This window comes from Stegostoma tigrinum, chromosome 10 (genome assembly GCF_030684315.1).
Source record: "Stegostoma tigrinum isolate sSteTig4 chromosome 10, sSteTig4.hap1, whole genome shotgun sequence".
In the NCBI taxonomy this organism is placed as follows: domain Eukaryota; kingdom Metazoa; phylum Chordata; class Chondrichthyes; order Orectolobiformes; family Stegostomatidae; genus Stegostoma; species Stegostoma tigrinum.
In genome coordinates, this window is record NC_081363.1 from 8,807,008 (window position 1) to 8,822,687 (window position 15,680).

The 15,680-nt window shown below is 49.9% G+C and overlaps 1 protein-coding gene across 2 annotated transcripts in view; it reads right to left on the bottom strand.

The window, feature by feature from the left end:
- Nucleotides 1-5,044: 5,044 nt before the first annotated feature.
- Nucleotides 5,045-15,680, bottom strand: part of kcnk13a (potassium channel, subfamily K, member 13a) — a 51,332-nt gene continuing 40,696 nt past the window's right edge. For both annotated transcript variants that reach the window (XM_059648965.1, XM_059648964.1), the window contains one exon: nucleotides 5,045-6,037. In XM_059648965.1, coding sequence (XP_059504948.1) covers nucleotides 5,136-6,037 — 902 coding nt within the window. In that variant the 3' untranslated portion in view covers nucleotides 5,045-5,135. The remainder of the gene's footprint in view (nucleotides 6,038-15,680) is intronic.

Sequence of the window (15,680 nt, forward strand, 5' to 3'; positions counted from 1 at the left end):
ACACACACACACACACACACACACACACACTCTTTCTCCCTCACACTCTCTCTCTTCCCCTCAAACACATACACACACACTCTCCCCCTCACACACAAACACACACACACACTCTCTCTCACACACACACTCTCCCCCTCACACACACAAACACACACACACTCTCTCTCACACACACTCTCCCCCTCACACACACAAACACACACACACTCTCCCCCTCACACACACGCAAACACACACACACTCACTCACACACTCTCCCCCTCACACACACGCAAACACACACACACTCTCTCTCTCTCACTCACACACTCTTCCCCTCACACACACACAAACACACACACACTCTCTCCCTCTCACATACACACTCTCCCCCTCACACATACACAAACACACACACACTCTCCCCCTCACACACACACTCTCCCCCTCACACACACACTCTCCCCCTCACACACACACTCTCCCCCTCACACACACACTCTCCCCCTCACACACACACTCTCCCCCTCACACACACACTCTCCCCCTCACACACACACTCTCCCCCTCACACACACACTCTCCCCCTCACACACACACTCTCCCCCTCACACACACACTCTCCCCCTCACACACACACTCTCCCCCTCACACACACACTCTCCCCCTCACACACACAGAAACACACACACACTCTCTCTCACACACACACTCTCCCCCTCACACACACAAACACACACACTCTCTCTCTCTCTCACACACTCTCCCCCTCACACACACACACACACACACACACACACTCTCTCTCCCTCACACACACACTCTCCCCCTCACACACACACAAACACACACACTCTCTCTCTGTCCCCCTCACACACACACAAAAACACACACACTCTCTCTCACACACACTCTCCCCCTCACACACACACTCTCCCCCTCACACACACAAACACACACACTCTCACACACACTCTCCCCCTCACACACACACAGACACACACACACTCTCTCCCCCTCACACACACACAAACACACACATACTCTCTCTCTCACACACACACTCTCCCCCTCACACACACACTCTCTCTCTCACACACACACTCTCCCCCTCTCACACACACAAACACACACACACTCTCTCTCACACACACACTCTCCTCCTCACACACACAAACACACACACACTCTCTCTCTCACACACTCTCCCCCTCACACACACACACTCTCTCCCTCACACACACACTCTCCCCCTCACACACACACAAACACACACACTCTCTCTCTGTCCCCCTCACACACACACAAACACACACACACTCTCTCTCTCTCTCACACACTCTCCCCCTCACACACACACACTCTCTCCCTCACACACACACTCTCCCCCTCACACACACACTCTCCCCCTCACACACACACACTCTCCCCCTCACACACACACACTCTCCCCCTCACACACACACAAACACACACACTCTCTCTCTGTCCCCCTCACACACACACAAACACACACACTCTCTCTCTGTCCCCCTCACACACACACAAACACACACACTCTCTCTCTGTCCCCCTCACACACACACAAACACACACACACTCTCTCTCTCTCTCACACACTCTCCCCCTCACACACACACTCTCCCCCTCACACACACACACTCTCCCCCTCACACACACACACTCTCCCCCTCACACACACACAAACACACACACTCTCTCTCTGTCCCCCTCACACACACACAAACACACACACTCTCTCTCTGTCCCCCTCACACACACACAAACACACACACTCTCTCTCTGTCCCCCTCACACACACACAAACACACACACTCTCTCTCTGTCCCCCTCACACACACACAAACACACACACACTCTCTCTCACACACACACAAACACACACACACACTCTCTCTCTCACACACACAAACACACACACACACTCTCTCTCTCACACACACAAACACACACACACACTCTCTCTCTCACACACACAAACACACACACACACTCTCTCTCTCACACACACAAACACACACACACACTCTCTCTCTCACACACACAAACACACACACACACTCTCTCTCTCACACACACACTCCCCCTCACACACACACAAACACACACACACTCTCTCCCTCTCACACACACATACTCTCTCTCTCTCACACACACATCTCCCCCTCACACACACACTCTCTCTCTCACACACACACACACACTCTCCCCCTCACACACACAAACACACACACACTCTCTCTCTCTCACACACACACACTCTCCCCCTCACACACACACAAACACACACACTCTCTCTCTCACACACACTCTCTTCCCCTCAAACACAAACATGTGCACACCCCCCAACACCCACACACACACTGACACACACACACACGCTGACATGCACACACCCGCTGACACGCGCGCACACACTGACACACGCACACACGCATTTGGTCAAAAGCTGATAACAATCCAAACAGGTAGACAATTTACTGATAGCAAAGTGTGAAGCTGGATGAACACAGCAGGCCAAGCAGCATCTCAGGAGCACAAAAGCTGACGTTTCGGGCCTAGACCCTTCATCAGAGAGGGGGATGGGGGGAGGGAACTGGAATAAATAGGGAGAGAGGGGGAGGCGGACCGAAGATGGAGAGTAAAGAAGATAGGTGGAGAGGGTGTAGGTGGGGAGGTAGGGAGGGGATAGGTCAGTCCAGGGAAGACGGACAGGTCAAGGAGGTGGGATGAGGTTAGTAGGTAGCTGGGGGTGTGGCTTGGGGTGGGAGGAAGGGATGGGTGAGAGGAAGAACCGGTTCGGGAGGCAGAGACAGGTTGGACTGGTTTTGGGATGCAGTGGGTGGGGGGGAAGAGCTGGGCTGGTTGTGTGGTGCAGTGGGGGGAGGGGATGAACTGGGCTGGTTGAGGGATGCAGTGGGGGAAGGGGAGATTTTGAAACTGGTGAAGTCCACATTGATACCATATGGCTGCAGGGTTCCCAGGCGGAATATGAGTTGCTGTTCCTGCAACCTTCGGGTGGCATCATTGTGGCAGTGCAGGAGGCCCATGATGGACATGTCATCAAGAGAATGGGAGGGGGAGTGGAAATGGTTTGCGACTGGGAGGTGCAGTTGTTTGTTGCGAACTGAGCGGAGGTGTTCTGCAAAGCGGTCCCCAAGCCTCCGCTTGGTTTCCCCAATGTAGAGAAAGCCGCACCGGGTACAGTGGATGCATCCACTGTACCCGGTGCGGCTTTCTCTACATTGGGGAAACCAAGCGGAGGCTTGGGGACCGCTTTGCAGAACACCTCCGCTCAGTTCGCAACAAACAACTGCACCTCCCAGTCGCAAACCATTTCCACTCCCCCTCCCATTCTCTTGATGACATGTCCATCATGGGCCTCCTGCACTGCCACAATGATGCCACCCGAAGGTTGCAGGAACAGCAACTCATATTCCGCCTGGGAACCCTGCAGCCATATGGTATCAATGTGGACTTCACCAGTTTCAAAATCTCCCCTTCCCCCACTGCATCCCTCAACCAGCCCAGTTCATCCCCTCCCCCCACTGCACCACACAACCAGCCCAGCTCTTCCCCCCCACCCACTGCATCCCAAAACCAGTCCAACCTGTCTCTGCCTCCCGAACCGGTTCTTCCTCTCACCCATCCCTTCCTCCCACCCCAAGCCACACCCCCAGCTACCTACTAACCTCATCCCACCTCCTTGACCTGTCCGTCTTCCCTGGACTGACCTATCCCCTCCCTACCTCCCCACCTACACCCTCTCCACCTATCTTCTTTACTCTCCATCTTCGGTCCGCCTCCCCCTCTCTCCCTATTTATTCCAGTTCCCTCCCCCCATCCCCCTCTCTGATGAAGGGTCTAGGCCCGAAACGTCAGCTTTTGTGCTCCTGAGATGCTGCTTGGCCTGCTGTGTTCATCCAGCTTCACACTTTGTTATCTTGGAATTCTCCAGCATCTGCAGTTCCCATTATCTCCAATTTACTGATAGCTCTTGTTTTACATTGCATCATTTAACATTGTTTTGTTTGAATGAAGGTTTACTTGCAGGACCAGTTTCTTCGAATTATGTCATGTCCAGTTGGGCATTGGTGTGTCCATCCATGCTTTGTTCACCTTCCTAGACCCTGTATCCTTCCACTGCTCTCCCCGATCTTGTTTCCTCACTTTGCCAGCCTTGCATCCAGACCCAGGCCAAGCACTACGCCCACTCCTCTCCTGCCCCACCTTGTTTCCTCACCCCCCCTCCCCAGCCTGGCATCCATCCCACTTCTCACCCCTGCCTTGTTTCCTCACACCCCAGCCTGGCATCCTCCCCACTCCTGCCTTGTTGCCTCACTCGCCCGGCCTTGCTTCCTCCCCACCATCCCAGCCTTGGCTCCTGCCCATCCCAGAATTGCTTCTTCCAACCCGGCCTTGCTTCCTGTCCCCTTAACAAGCCATCAGCTGCACGCCCCACTTTCTCCCAACCCCTGACCTCCAGTAGTCTTCAATCCAACCATCTCCTCCAGGAGGTTCATGTGTTCCCTGTGCAGGTCACTATGAACAAGTCTGGCTTCCCCATTCACTGCCATCATGAACCCACAACCTGTACAGGGACAGGGGTAGAGAGCTCAGACTGTCTCATCCGACTGGGAGCTGTGTGCAATGGACCGGGGAACATCAGAGTTTGGTGCAGCTCAGGATGTGATCAGCTCTTGGCCCTGGAGTGCCCCCCACAGCATGTTCCCATTATTTTCTACCACCTACAGGGTTTGGGGGAGGGGGGGGGCGCTCAGAATGACCAAGAGGCCAGGGACCTATTGGCCCAGCTTCCACACCCAGTGCCCTCCCAGTTTCATACCAGCCTCAAATCTCTGTCTCCCTCCAACGGCCTGTGGGACTGGGTTTCCTGAGAGATAGTTAGCACCCCCAACCCAACTGGTCAGAGGTCAAAGTTCAAATATGAGTCCAGGCACAGGTGAAAGTTCACCACCAAACAGAATCATCCAGAAATATTTAATTTATTTTTCTTTTTGTTAAATAAAAAAAAGGCTAGACAGTCTTTAAGTCTGTGGCTTTTGGAGTGATATTGATGTGGAGAATGGTGGAGTCAGCGGTGGGGGGGCGCATTGCTCCCAGCTGTCCCACTATCTGTCCATGCTGGTTTCTGCCAGGCGGTTGTTCATAATGGCGAGGGCACCCACCCCCTCGGAGAAGCCGTTGTGCCGGGGCTGGTGGTGGGGGTGCCCGCTCACCCTGGGGTGACCGTTTGCTGTCTCCAGCAGCTGCTTCTGCATGATGGCCAGGGAGACCTTGTTGGAGGCCAGGAGGTCCTTCATGGAGATCATTTCCCCGGACAGCCGCCGCCCATCCGCCACCTCGCTCTCGTTGAAGGCGTCCGTTTCGATGGAGATCTTTCTCCTGGTGAGCCCGGGAGCCACGGCGTTCCTCCCAGACCTGAGGAACCTCCTCTGGCACCGGGCGCAGCACTGGCACTCCAGCCTCCTCAGGCTCCAGTTGAGAAACTGCTTGATGACGATGGAGATGACATTAAACAGGGAATAGATACAACACACCCCCATCAGGATGAACAGGAAATTGCCAAAGCGGTAGAACCCTTGGTAATCGTACCTCATGTTCTGGCTGCTGACCAGGTCCCCAAAACCAATGGTGCTGAAAGCTACAAAGCAGAAGTAGATGGAGTCCAGGTAGCTCCAACCTTCCACTGGGGTGTACATCGCAGAGGCACAGCAAGAGATGGCAATGGCAGCCAGGCCTAGGATCAACATGACGTAGTAGACGGAGGGCTTCCAGCCTGCCAAGCTGTCCACCTCGGCGGCAGTGCCCGGCTCGGGGCAGTTTTCCTGGGGCAGCATTCCACTGCGCCTCAGCCGTCTCTCGTGGCAGCTCTTCAGGATGTAGGCCAGCACGGTGATCAGCCGCTCCAGGAACAGGTTGAAGAACAAGATGGTGGCAGCACAGCCCACTAGGCCGTAGAAAATCAGGAAAACCTTCCCGCTGACCGTGGCCGGCGTGGTCATCCCAAAACCTGGAAACGCAAACAAACTGACCTGAGTCAATCGGCCCGGCTCTGGGGGAGGGGAACAGACACGCCAGAGAAGGGCCTGCATTTGTGTGGCACCCAGGGCATCCCAAATATCCCTACTGGCCAACAAAGGAATGTGGGAGAGCCGGCAGCTCGATTGGGGTACAGCACAGGCCATGCAGGCTCATTCAGTTGAATCAACGCTGAAGGACAAATATTGGCTCAGATTTCCCTGATATTCTGCAACTCTCACTGCCATCTACAGCACAGGGAAAGGCCCATTGAGTCTGTGCCAGTCAAAAACTAACAGTAAACTATATTCTAGCACTTGGTGTATAGCCTTGTGCCCATGGCATATCTAAATACTCCATTGAACAGAATCATAGAATCGCTAGAGAGGCCATTCAGCCCATCACAGTCTACAGCAATTCTCAAAAAAGCATCCCACCCAGACTCAGCCCCAGCCCCAGCCCCCTGCCCCATTCCCATCACCCCACATTTACTGTGGCTAACCTCGGAGGCCTGCGGATTATGGGACACTGCAGGGCAGTTTAGCTTCTTCAGTGCTCGGAGGGTGTCTGCCTGTCCCACCCTTACACGCAGTCGGTTCCAGATTCACCCCACCCTCTGGGTGAAAGCTGCTTTCCTCACATCTCCTCAAGATGTCCTGCTCCTCACCTTAACTCTATGCCCTCGGTCACTGATCCCTCCACCCAGGGGGAAAGCTTCCTTTGATAGATCAATGACAGGGTGAGATGTTTGGAGGCCCACCTGGGAAACAGGCATGGCCTCAACCTAACCTCTGCGCAGGAAGATGGCACCAGGAATGAGCTGATTGAGTTGAAACATATAAGATTCTGAGGGGGCTTAACCAGGTGAATGTTGAAAAGCTGCTTCCTGTTGAGGGTGTTGCTTTACCTGACTAAGCCAGAGGGAGGGTTGTCAATTATTGCACTATTGCGCCAATCACAGGGCAGCAGGAGCGTACCCACTGGGATGTTTTTTATTCATTCACAGGGCTCCGGGCAACACTGGAGGGAGTTACCTCTGGCCAGGGTCAGCACATATCGCCCAGCCCCATGGAGAATGTTTCTTTTATCGCAGCTCTTTGTTTGGTGGTCAGGGAGGGAGGTCTGGGATTGCAATGCGCCGACACTGCGGGAATGACTCTATAGCTCCGAGCTGGGAAGGTGAGCAGTTCGCAGGGAAGCGAGAAGTCCCGAGCTGTAACCTTCACCAGGCTGATGGATGCCTGGTGATGCTCCTGGCATGCCCTCCTGCAGCTCACCATTGAACCAGGGTTGGCCCCCTGGCTTGAGCAGCGGATATGCCGGGCCGTGAGGTTGTAGATTGCGCTGGAGTGCAGCTCTGCGGCTGTCGATGGCCCACAGCGTCTCCTGGACACCCAGTTATGAGCTGCCAGGTCTGTTCTGAATCGCTCTCGTTTACCACAATGGCAGTGCCACACAACACAACCGAGACTATCCTCAACGTGAAGATGGGACTTGCCCCTGCCAACAGGGGCTATGCAGTGGTCACTCCTACCAATACTGTTGTGGATGAATGCATTTGTAACTGGCAGATTGATGAAGAGGGGATCAAGCACGATGTTCCCTTGCATCGGTTCCCTCCCGACAGAGCAGCTATGTCCTTTCGGACCCATCCAGCTCGATCTGCCGTGCTGCTGCCAAGCCACACTTGGTGATGGGCCCTGAAATCCCTCACCCAGAGTACATTCTGTGTCCTGGGCACACTCAGTTGTTACTGCTGTGATAGCCAACATAGAGGTGCACAGAGTCATCAGCTGAGGGAGGGCGGTATGTGATAATCAGCAGAAGGTTTCCTTGCCCATGTTTAACCTGAAGCCATGAGACCTCAGAGGGTGCAATGATGAAGGGTCGAGGCCTGAAGCATCAGCCTTCCTGCTCCTCTGTTGCTGCTTAGCCTGCTGTGTTCATCCAGCTCTACACCTTGTTATCTCAGACTTCAAAGGGTCCTGGGTTAACATTGAGGACTCCCAGGGTAACTCCCTCCTGACTGTAACCCACTGTGTTGGTAGTGTCTGGGACTTTGTCTGTAAGGTATGACTGTCATATTTGCTTGACTAGTCTGAGAAACAGCTTCACCAATCTCCCACAAACCCCAGGGGTTAGTGAGCAGGGCTTTACAGGTTCTAAGGCCAGACATTGGTCTGCTCTACTCTTTTCACCTGAATTTTCCTCAGCTGTTTCGATACAACTGAGAGTTTTGCTGGGCCATTTCAAGAGGGCAGTGACATAGAACATAGAACAATACAGCGCAGAACAGGCCCTTCGGCCCTCAATGTTGTGCCGACCTGTGAACTAATCTAAGCCCATCCCACTACAATATCCCATCATTATCCATACACTTATTCAAAGACTGTTTAAATGCCCCTCAAGTTAACAACATTAGCATGGGCCTGGAGTCACATAGACTAGGTAAGGGGCAGATTCTCTTCCCTAGAAGCTATGAGTGAACGATTTTACATCAAGATGGATCAGAAAGGAATGGGTAAAGCAAGTTTTTAACATCAGCTCCGCGCTGTCACCATGAATGAGTGAGACACGATGCAATAAAATTGAATTTAAAATCGCCTGCCCCTCATGTCGGGGAAATTGAACATAATGTCCCAGGATCAGCCTCAGGCTAACACTGCCCACTCTGGTGACATTGCTACTCTCAGTTGGGAGGAGGAGGAACTCGGGCCCTCTCTCTCTCCCTCTGCGGGCTAAGAAAATTTTATCTGCCAAGGCAGTTTTCACAGAGCAAAGAAAAACCAACGGAAACATTTGATCAGCAAGAGATCAGATAAGGAGAAGCTAACAGATTATTTATTGTGTTCAACGAGCTGAAGCTTTACCAGCTCCTTGACTAGATCGTACTGGAGTGATTAGATCTCGTTTTCAGAAGCAAATTCCCACTGTTGCTATGGTGAATTGAAAGGCCTGAGGGCTTGGTATTTTACACTCCCTACTTCGATGTGATCAAGTGAATGCTTCAGCCACTGAGCAGCTTGCCTGGTATAAAATGCTGTGATACTCACGACTGTCAAATCTTCGAGTTGTGATGAAGAATTTGCATGCAAAACATCACACTAGTTTGACCTGAGATAACAAGGTGCAGAGCTGGATGTACACAGCAGGCCAAGCAGCATCACAGGAGCAGGAAGGCTGACGTTTGACCCATTTCTTACTGATCCTTCTTGATGTCTTTTTGCAGCTTTTTCTCCCCCTCTTTCTCTAGGTGGCTCAGTTCGAAGAACAACAAAGAACAATATAGCACAAGAGGAGGCCCTCCGGCCCACCAGGCTAATGTTGCGCAGAGAACATGGGAACTGCAGATGCTGGAGAATCCGAGGTAACAAAGTGTGAAGCTGGATGAACACAGCAGGCCCAGCAGCATCTTAGGAGCACAAAAGCTGACGTTTCGGGCCTAGACCCTTCAACAGAAAAGGTCCAGGCCCAAAACGTCAACTTTCCTGCTCCAAAGATGCCGCTTGGCCTGCTGTGTTCATCCATCTCTACACTTTGTTATCTCTAATGTTCTGTAGACTTGGGTTTGAGCCAGGAATTTCAATTGGGATGGTGAGGTTCTAGAGTGTATTAAGATTAAGAAGGAGGAGGTATTAGATGTTTTAGAGGGCGTAAAGGTATATAAATCTACAGGGCCTGATGTGTTCCAGGTTGCTCTGGGTTACAAGGGAGGAGACTGCTGGAGCCCTGGAGGTGATATTTAACACTTTGAAGGGCAAAGGTAAAGTGGACACCAGACGAGTGGAGGGAAGCTAATGCTGTTCCTTTGCTCAAGAATGGCAGCACGGCCAGGCCAGTTAGTCTATCAACAGTAGGGAAACTTTTGGAAAAGATTCTGAAGGGCTGAATAATCAACACTTGGAGAAGCAGGAGCTGAGCAGGGAGATATGACCAGTGTTTTTTTGAAAAGGTGACTAAATATATGGATGACGGCAGTGCAGTTGAAGTGGCTTCTATCCCACATGGAAAGCTGCTCCAAAAGGTAAGGGCCCACAGGATCCAAGGCAAGTTGGAAAACTGGGTCCAAAATTGGCTTACAAGTAGGAGGCTGGTTCTCCACACTGGGAAGTGAGGGGCTGATCCAGTTTCAGGATAAGGAGACAGCTGTAGGATTTGGAAAATAACTTCCACTCTGAATGTTACAAGTCTTTAGAGTCGTCTGCTCTCCAGAGTTAGAGAACATTAGCTGATGACCGTGTTCAAGCCTGGGATCAATAGATTTTTGGGATCCAGGAATTTGAGGGAAGAGTGGCTAAGTAGAATGGATGCAGAAATTGAGCCTAACCTGATTGATAAGACTTCCGGAATGGTAGCTGGATGAGATAAGGTGTCCCCAAACGTTGAGACATTTAGTCTCTGCTTGCTTTGATTTCTCATTTCCACTCAAGTTGAATCTCTCTCGCCGGCTCCAGGACACCTTCCACATTCAATTGGAAAACATAAGGGATAAACTGTCTCGAGAAGATCAACTCCTTCAGTCGGTTGACAGACCAGCAACCAAACTCACAACACTTCAATCATATGTCAAGCACCAATTCACAATCATAGAGCATTGTTCGAGGACCTCCCTCTGTCTGCGGGGAATAAGCCACATCATTAAGATAATTGTCTCAGCAATCACCACTGATTAGGATTCATTCAGCCAATCAGCCCATGAATGATGTCTTGTTACCGGGAAGATTCCAGGTTTTGAGGTTGGGGTTTACATCACGCCGTTTTATCTTGGCTGAAATTTGGTGGGAGGACAATGACTGAGCTCACTTGGTAGACCGTGAGAAGGAAAAGAATGCTGATCTTCTATTTGATATTTGCAAACAGGCATTGCTTACATTCCAGACAATTATTACAATTGTCAGTCAAGTCTCAGATTGGATACTGCCGGTGAAGTGTACAAGGTTGGAAGAGATGGGCTGAATGGCCTGATGCTGTACTAAATTACTCTCACATTGACTCTGAGCTGTGATAGTGGGGGCCGAGGTTTGTGGGAGGGCTGGCGGATTGTAAAGGGAAAATGAACGGCCCAGGTCCGTGCTCCCATCCAGCTACCGCCCCTGTTCTCAGTGATCCTCTTCTGAGCAATGTATCAATTGCACAATTTTCACCTTGCTTTTTAAATCCCGTTGTGATCTCACTGTCTCCCCGCGAACAGAGTGAGGGTGCTGTGAGGAAAAATGTTTTCACTCAGCGAGTAGTTAGGGTGTGGAATGCACTGCCTGGAAATGTGGAAGGAATTGGTTCCATTGAGGCACTCAAAATGGAATCCGATGGTTATTGGGATAGAAATGGTGTGATGGGATATGGAGAAAAGGCAAGATATTGGCTGTAGCTAACAGTACCAATGCAGATATGATCGGCTGATTGCTTGGCTTTTTCTGTACTGTAATAACTGCAATGATATCTCTTCAACCACCTCCAGCCTCAAAATGCTCCAAGATCTCTGCACTCCTAATCTCTTGATTTTGTTGTCCTGCTATTGGTTGGTTATGGCATCAGCTACCAAGTCTCAAAACATTTTCTAACCAACCTGCTCAGTCATGTTATTACATACCTCTGCAGCAGGTGGGGCTTGAACCTGGGCCTCGTGGTTCAGAGGAAGGGACGCTACCACTGCTTCACAAGCTCCCTCTACCAAGACTCTGAGCGCTCCCTAAACTTCAGTCTATTCTCCTTTAGGAAGCTACCTAAAGCCTGCCTGTCTCACATCTGCCCTAATACCTTCATGTATGACTTGACATTACATTTTCCCTTGCAAACTCTTGTAAAGGGCCTTGGGATGTTGTTACAATAAAGGTGTACTGACTCTCCATATTTCCTTCCAAACCCACGACTACAACATCTGGAAGGACAAGGGCAACAGACACAGGGACATAACTGCCATATTCACCATCCTGACATGGAAATATATCGCAATTCCTTCAGTGTCACCAGGTCAAAATCCTGGATCTCCCTCCCCAACAGCATTGCGTGTGCACCCACACCTGAATGACTCTAGTGTTTCAAGGAGATAGCTCAACACCACCATCTCCACTGTAATTAGGAAGGAGCTGACCCAGCCAGCGACCCCCAAACCCCGAAGGAATTAAGAAAAAGCCTATAGTCATCCGAACTAATATCTCCTCATGTGGCTTGGTTAGGCTTTGTGAGGTGTTTCATTATGTTAAGGGCGCTACATAAACGCAAGCTGCTGTTGAAGAGAGGTGGGAGAGATGAGAGAAAGAGAACAAAAAAGGAGTGCAAGAAGGAATACAGATAAATAGAGAGCATGAAAGGGATGGGGTGAGAGGGAAACAAAGAGAAAAGGACAGGCTTGTCCATGGCCAAAGTTGAAGTCTTGTGTAACTGCTTCAGGACCCTGAAGCAACCTAACGATAATGTCATGGAACTGCACATCATTGGGCGTGAAAAGCACAGTACGGGCAGAATTGAAAGAGCACGTGGACAGGAACATTCAAAGAATATAGATTAGTTTCAACATGAATACAAGTCAGAGCTTGGTATATCTATGGTTACCGGGATATAGTGTGGTTGTACCATAAATAGTGATAATTCATGTCTAAGTGTGAAGCAGTTCTTGATGTTGCCTACTCTGTAAAGAACCTAAGCTCATGGTGTGGCATCAAATCACATAATAAAAGAAAAGTGTTATTTATAACAATTTACAGATTGGCGAATGCACAATAAGTTGTCAAAATATGCATTCAATCTGGACCGCACGTTGCAATCCGAAAGCTGCCTGAAGGGGCCAGGCTGAAGTCTCATTTCAGCATCTTTGTGAGTTATATTACTGAGCTGCGTCAACTCGCAGCTAGGCTCAAACACTTCAACACAATACAAGGGTGCCAGCAGAAAGTATACAGCAGAACTAAGACGGGGAGAAAGCAGTGAGTGGGCATCTGGAGAAAGGTCAGGGACATTTGTCAAACAGGAAGAGAATGGATGCAGTGTGAATTTCTGCTCAGTAATCAACTTACATAAAAACAACCTTGAAAGGAGCGAAGCATTCAAAGATGATTCATGAAAGGGAACAAACGGAACAAATAAAGTCAGAAATCACTGCAAATACTCAGCAGGACTCTGGAGACAGAGACAGAATTCATAGGGCTGGATTTTCACAAACCCCAAGAGGTGCATGTTTCCCACCTACTGTTCCTCCGCAACCCCTGACACAGTCCCCACAAAATGGCAGGAGGTCCAGTGCCAAAACAGGCAGCTCGCCAGAAGTATTAATGACATTCATTTATGGGATATGGCTAGGCCAGCATTTATTGCCCATCCTTATGGGGTGGCATAGTGGCTCAGTGATGAGCACTGCTGCCTCACGGACCCGGGTTCGATTCCAGCCTCAGGCGACTGTCTGTGTGGAGTTTGCACATTCTCCCCGTGTCTGCGCGGGTTTCCTCCAGGTGCTCCAATTTCCCCCACTGTCCAAAGATATGCAGGTGGAATGGTCATACTAAATTGCCCATGGTGTTTATGATGTGGAGGCTGGGTGGATTAGCCATGGGAAATGCAGGGATGGGTCTGGTTCTGGGAGGGGTGCTGTTTGAAGGGCTGGTGGGGCATGATGGGCCTAATTGGCCTGCTCCAACATTGCAGGAGATTCTACAATTCTAACTACCCAAAGGGCGGTTAAGTGCCTACTCTACTACAGTGCATCTGGGAGTCTCTGGCCGGAGGGTGGGTTATGGAGCCCAGAACAGGGGCAGCAGATCTTTAGAGGTGAGCCATTCAGCAGTGATATCAGGAAGCACTCCTTCGTACAGACAGAATTCACCTCATTCTCCTCCCAAAAGAAAACAGTTTAGTGCAGGATTCAGGCAAAAATTTTTTTAAAAATTGCAAAACTGAGATTGGTGGATTTTGGTTAGTCAAGAATATTAGGGGTAACAAAATGAAACTGTATTTAGATATAGATCAAACACCTTCCTTGAAAGTGGAGTTGCAGGCAGACAGGGTAGTGAAGAAGGTATTTGGAACACTCGGCTTTATTGGTCACTCCGCTGAGTATAGGAGTTGGGAGTCACGTCGAGGCTGTACAGGACATTGGTTGGCCGCTTCTGGAATTCTGGTCTCCCTGCAATAGGAAATATGTTGTTAAACTCGAAAGGGTGCGGAAAGGATTTACAAGGATGTTGCTGGGATTGGAGGGGAAAGATCTAAAAGAGACCTTTTCCATGCAGACTGTGGCGTGTGTATGGAATGAGCTGCCAGACGAAGTGGAGGAGGCTGCTACAATAACAGCATTTAAAAGGCATCTGGATGGGTATATGAATAGGGAGGGTTTAGAGGGATGTGGGCCAAAAGCTGGCAAATGGGACTAATTTAGGATATCTGGTCAGCATGGACGAGTTGGACCAAAGGGTCTGTTTCCGTGTCGTACAGCCCTATGACTCTACCTGAATGAGGAGACAGGCTTAAAGCACTAAATGGTTTCCTCTTGTTTCTACCTCTTCAGGTAATTAATAGGTATTGGAGAGAGAACTGGAGCCTCAGGGCGAAGATACACTCGAACTGGACTGGCGAGGTGGGGAGGGGGTGTTCTGTTAACTACAAAATATCTACAACGGACAGGGAGAGGAAACGTCATCTGGGATTTGTCTACTCTTTCACACAATGGGTGTCACTGGCTAAACCAGCATTTATTCCCCATTCTTAATTTCCCTTGAGAAGTTGATGGTGTAAAAGGGTGCATCTTTTACTTTTCAATATTCTTGACTGTGGATTGAAATGGGAAAAGGGCTGTTTAAAAGTAAGTTACATGAGCCTCACTGTAAGTACTGTTTACAGCGCTGCTTGTTGAGCAGTGGGGTAAGGACTGCAGATGAACTGGAATCTGGTCTTGTGTATAAGGGAGGATTTGGCCGGCAACATGTAGCTGATTGATCCATGGAGTGGTGACTAAACGTTGATGGTTAAAAACCTTCTGCCTGCTAACAGCTATGTGATTGGCTCCCAGGCAGCTTGTGGAAGTGAATGTTGGGTCAGAAGCCATTTACCAGTAGGAAGAAGTTGCTGTTCTTTCTGCTGCAAATAAAAAAAGTTTTCAAACTCGAAGAAATCCAATTCATTTCCCCTCATCTGTTGCTGTAAGCAATGGCTTTGAATTAATACCTCAGAGATTTAGTAAGTATGAACCAGTCATTCTGTGCCTCCAGCAAACAAGTGGAAGTACATGGCGAAGGAAGAACAAGAAGCAGCAAACCCTGACATGCCAAAAGGATCATCTCAGTGAACCCAGTGGACAAAGACCATTGAACTGTCTTCCCAGTCTTTCCCTCTACCCATAACTCGCAGTTGTTGTCTGTGTCTGTCTGAATATATGGTGAGTTTATTAAGGGGGTTAGAGTTTTAACAAGTAGAGTAACATATCATGGCCCATGAGACAGGTAAACTGGGGGATACTGTGTACTTTTAGAAATTCTTTTCCTTTTGTGATGAGCCTGGTCCTAGTGGGGAGAATCCAAGTCCTAATTTGAAGCCCAGTAATGTTTAAGCATACACGTACCTTGTGAAATTTTGAGGAAAGAGATGTGAAAGCATTCTTCATGTCATTTGAGAAAACAGTGAGACAAATGAATTGCTAAAGAAGGCTG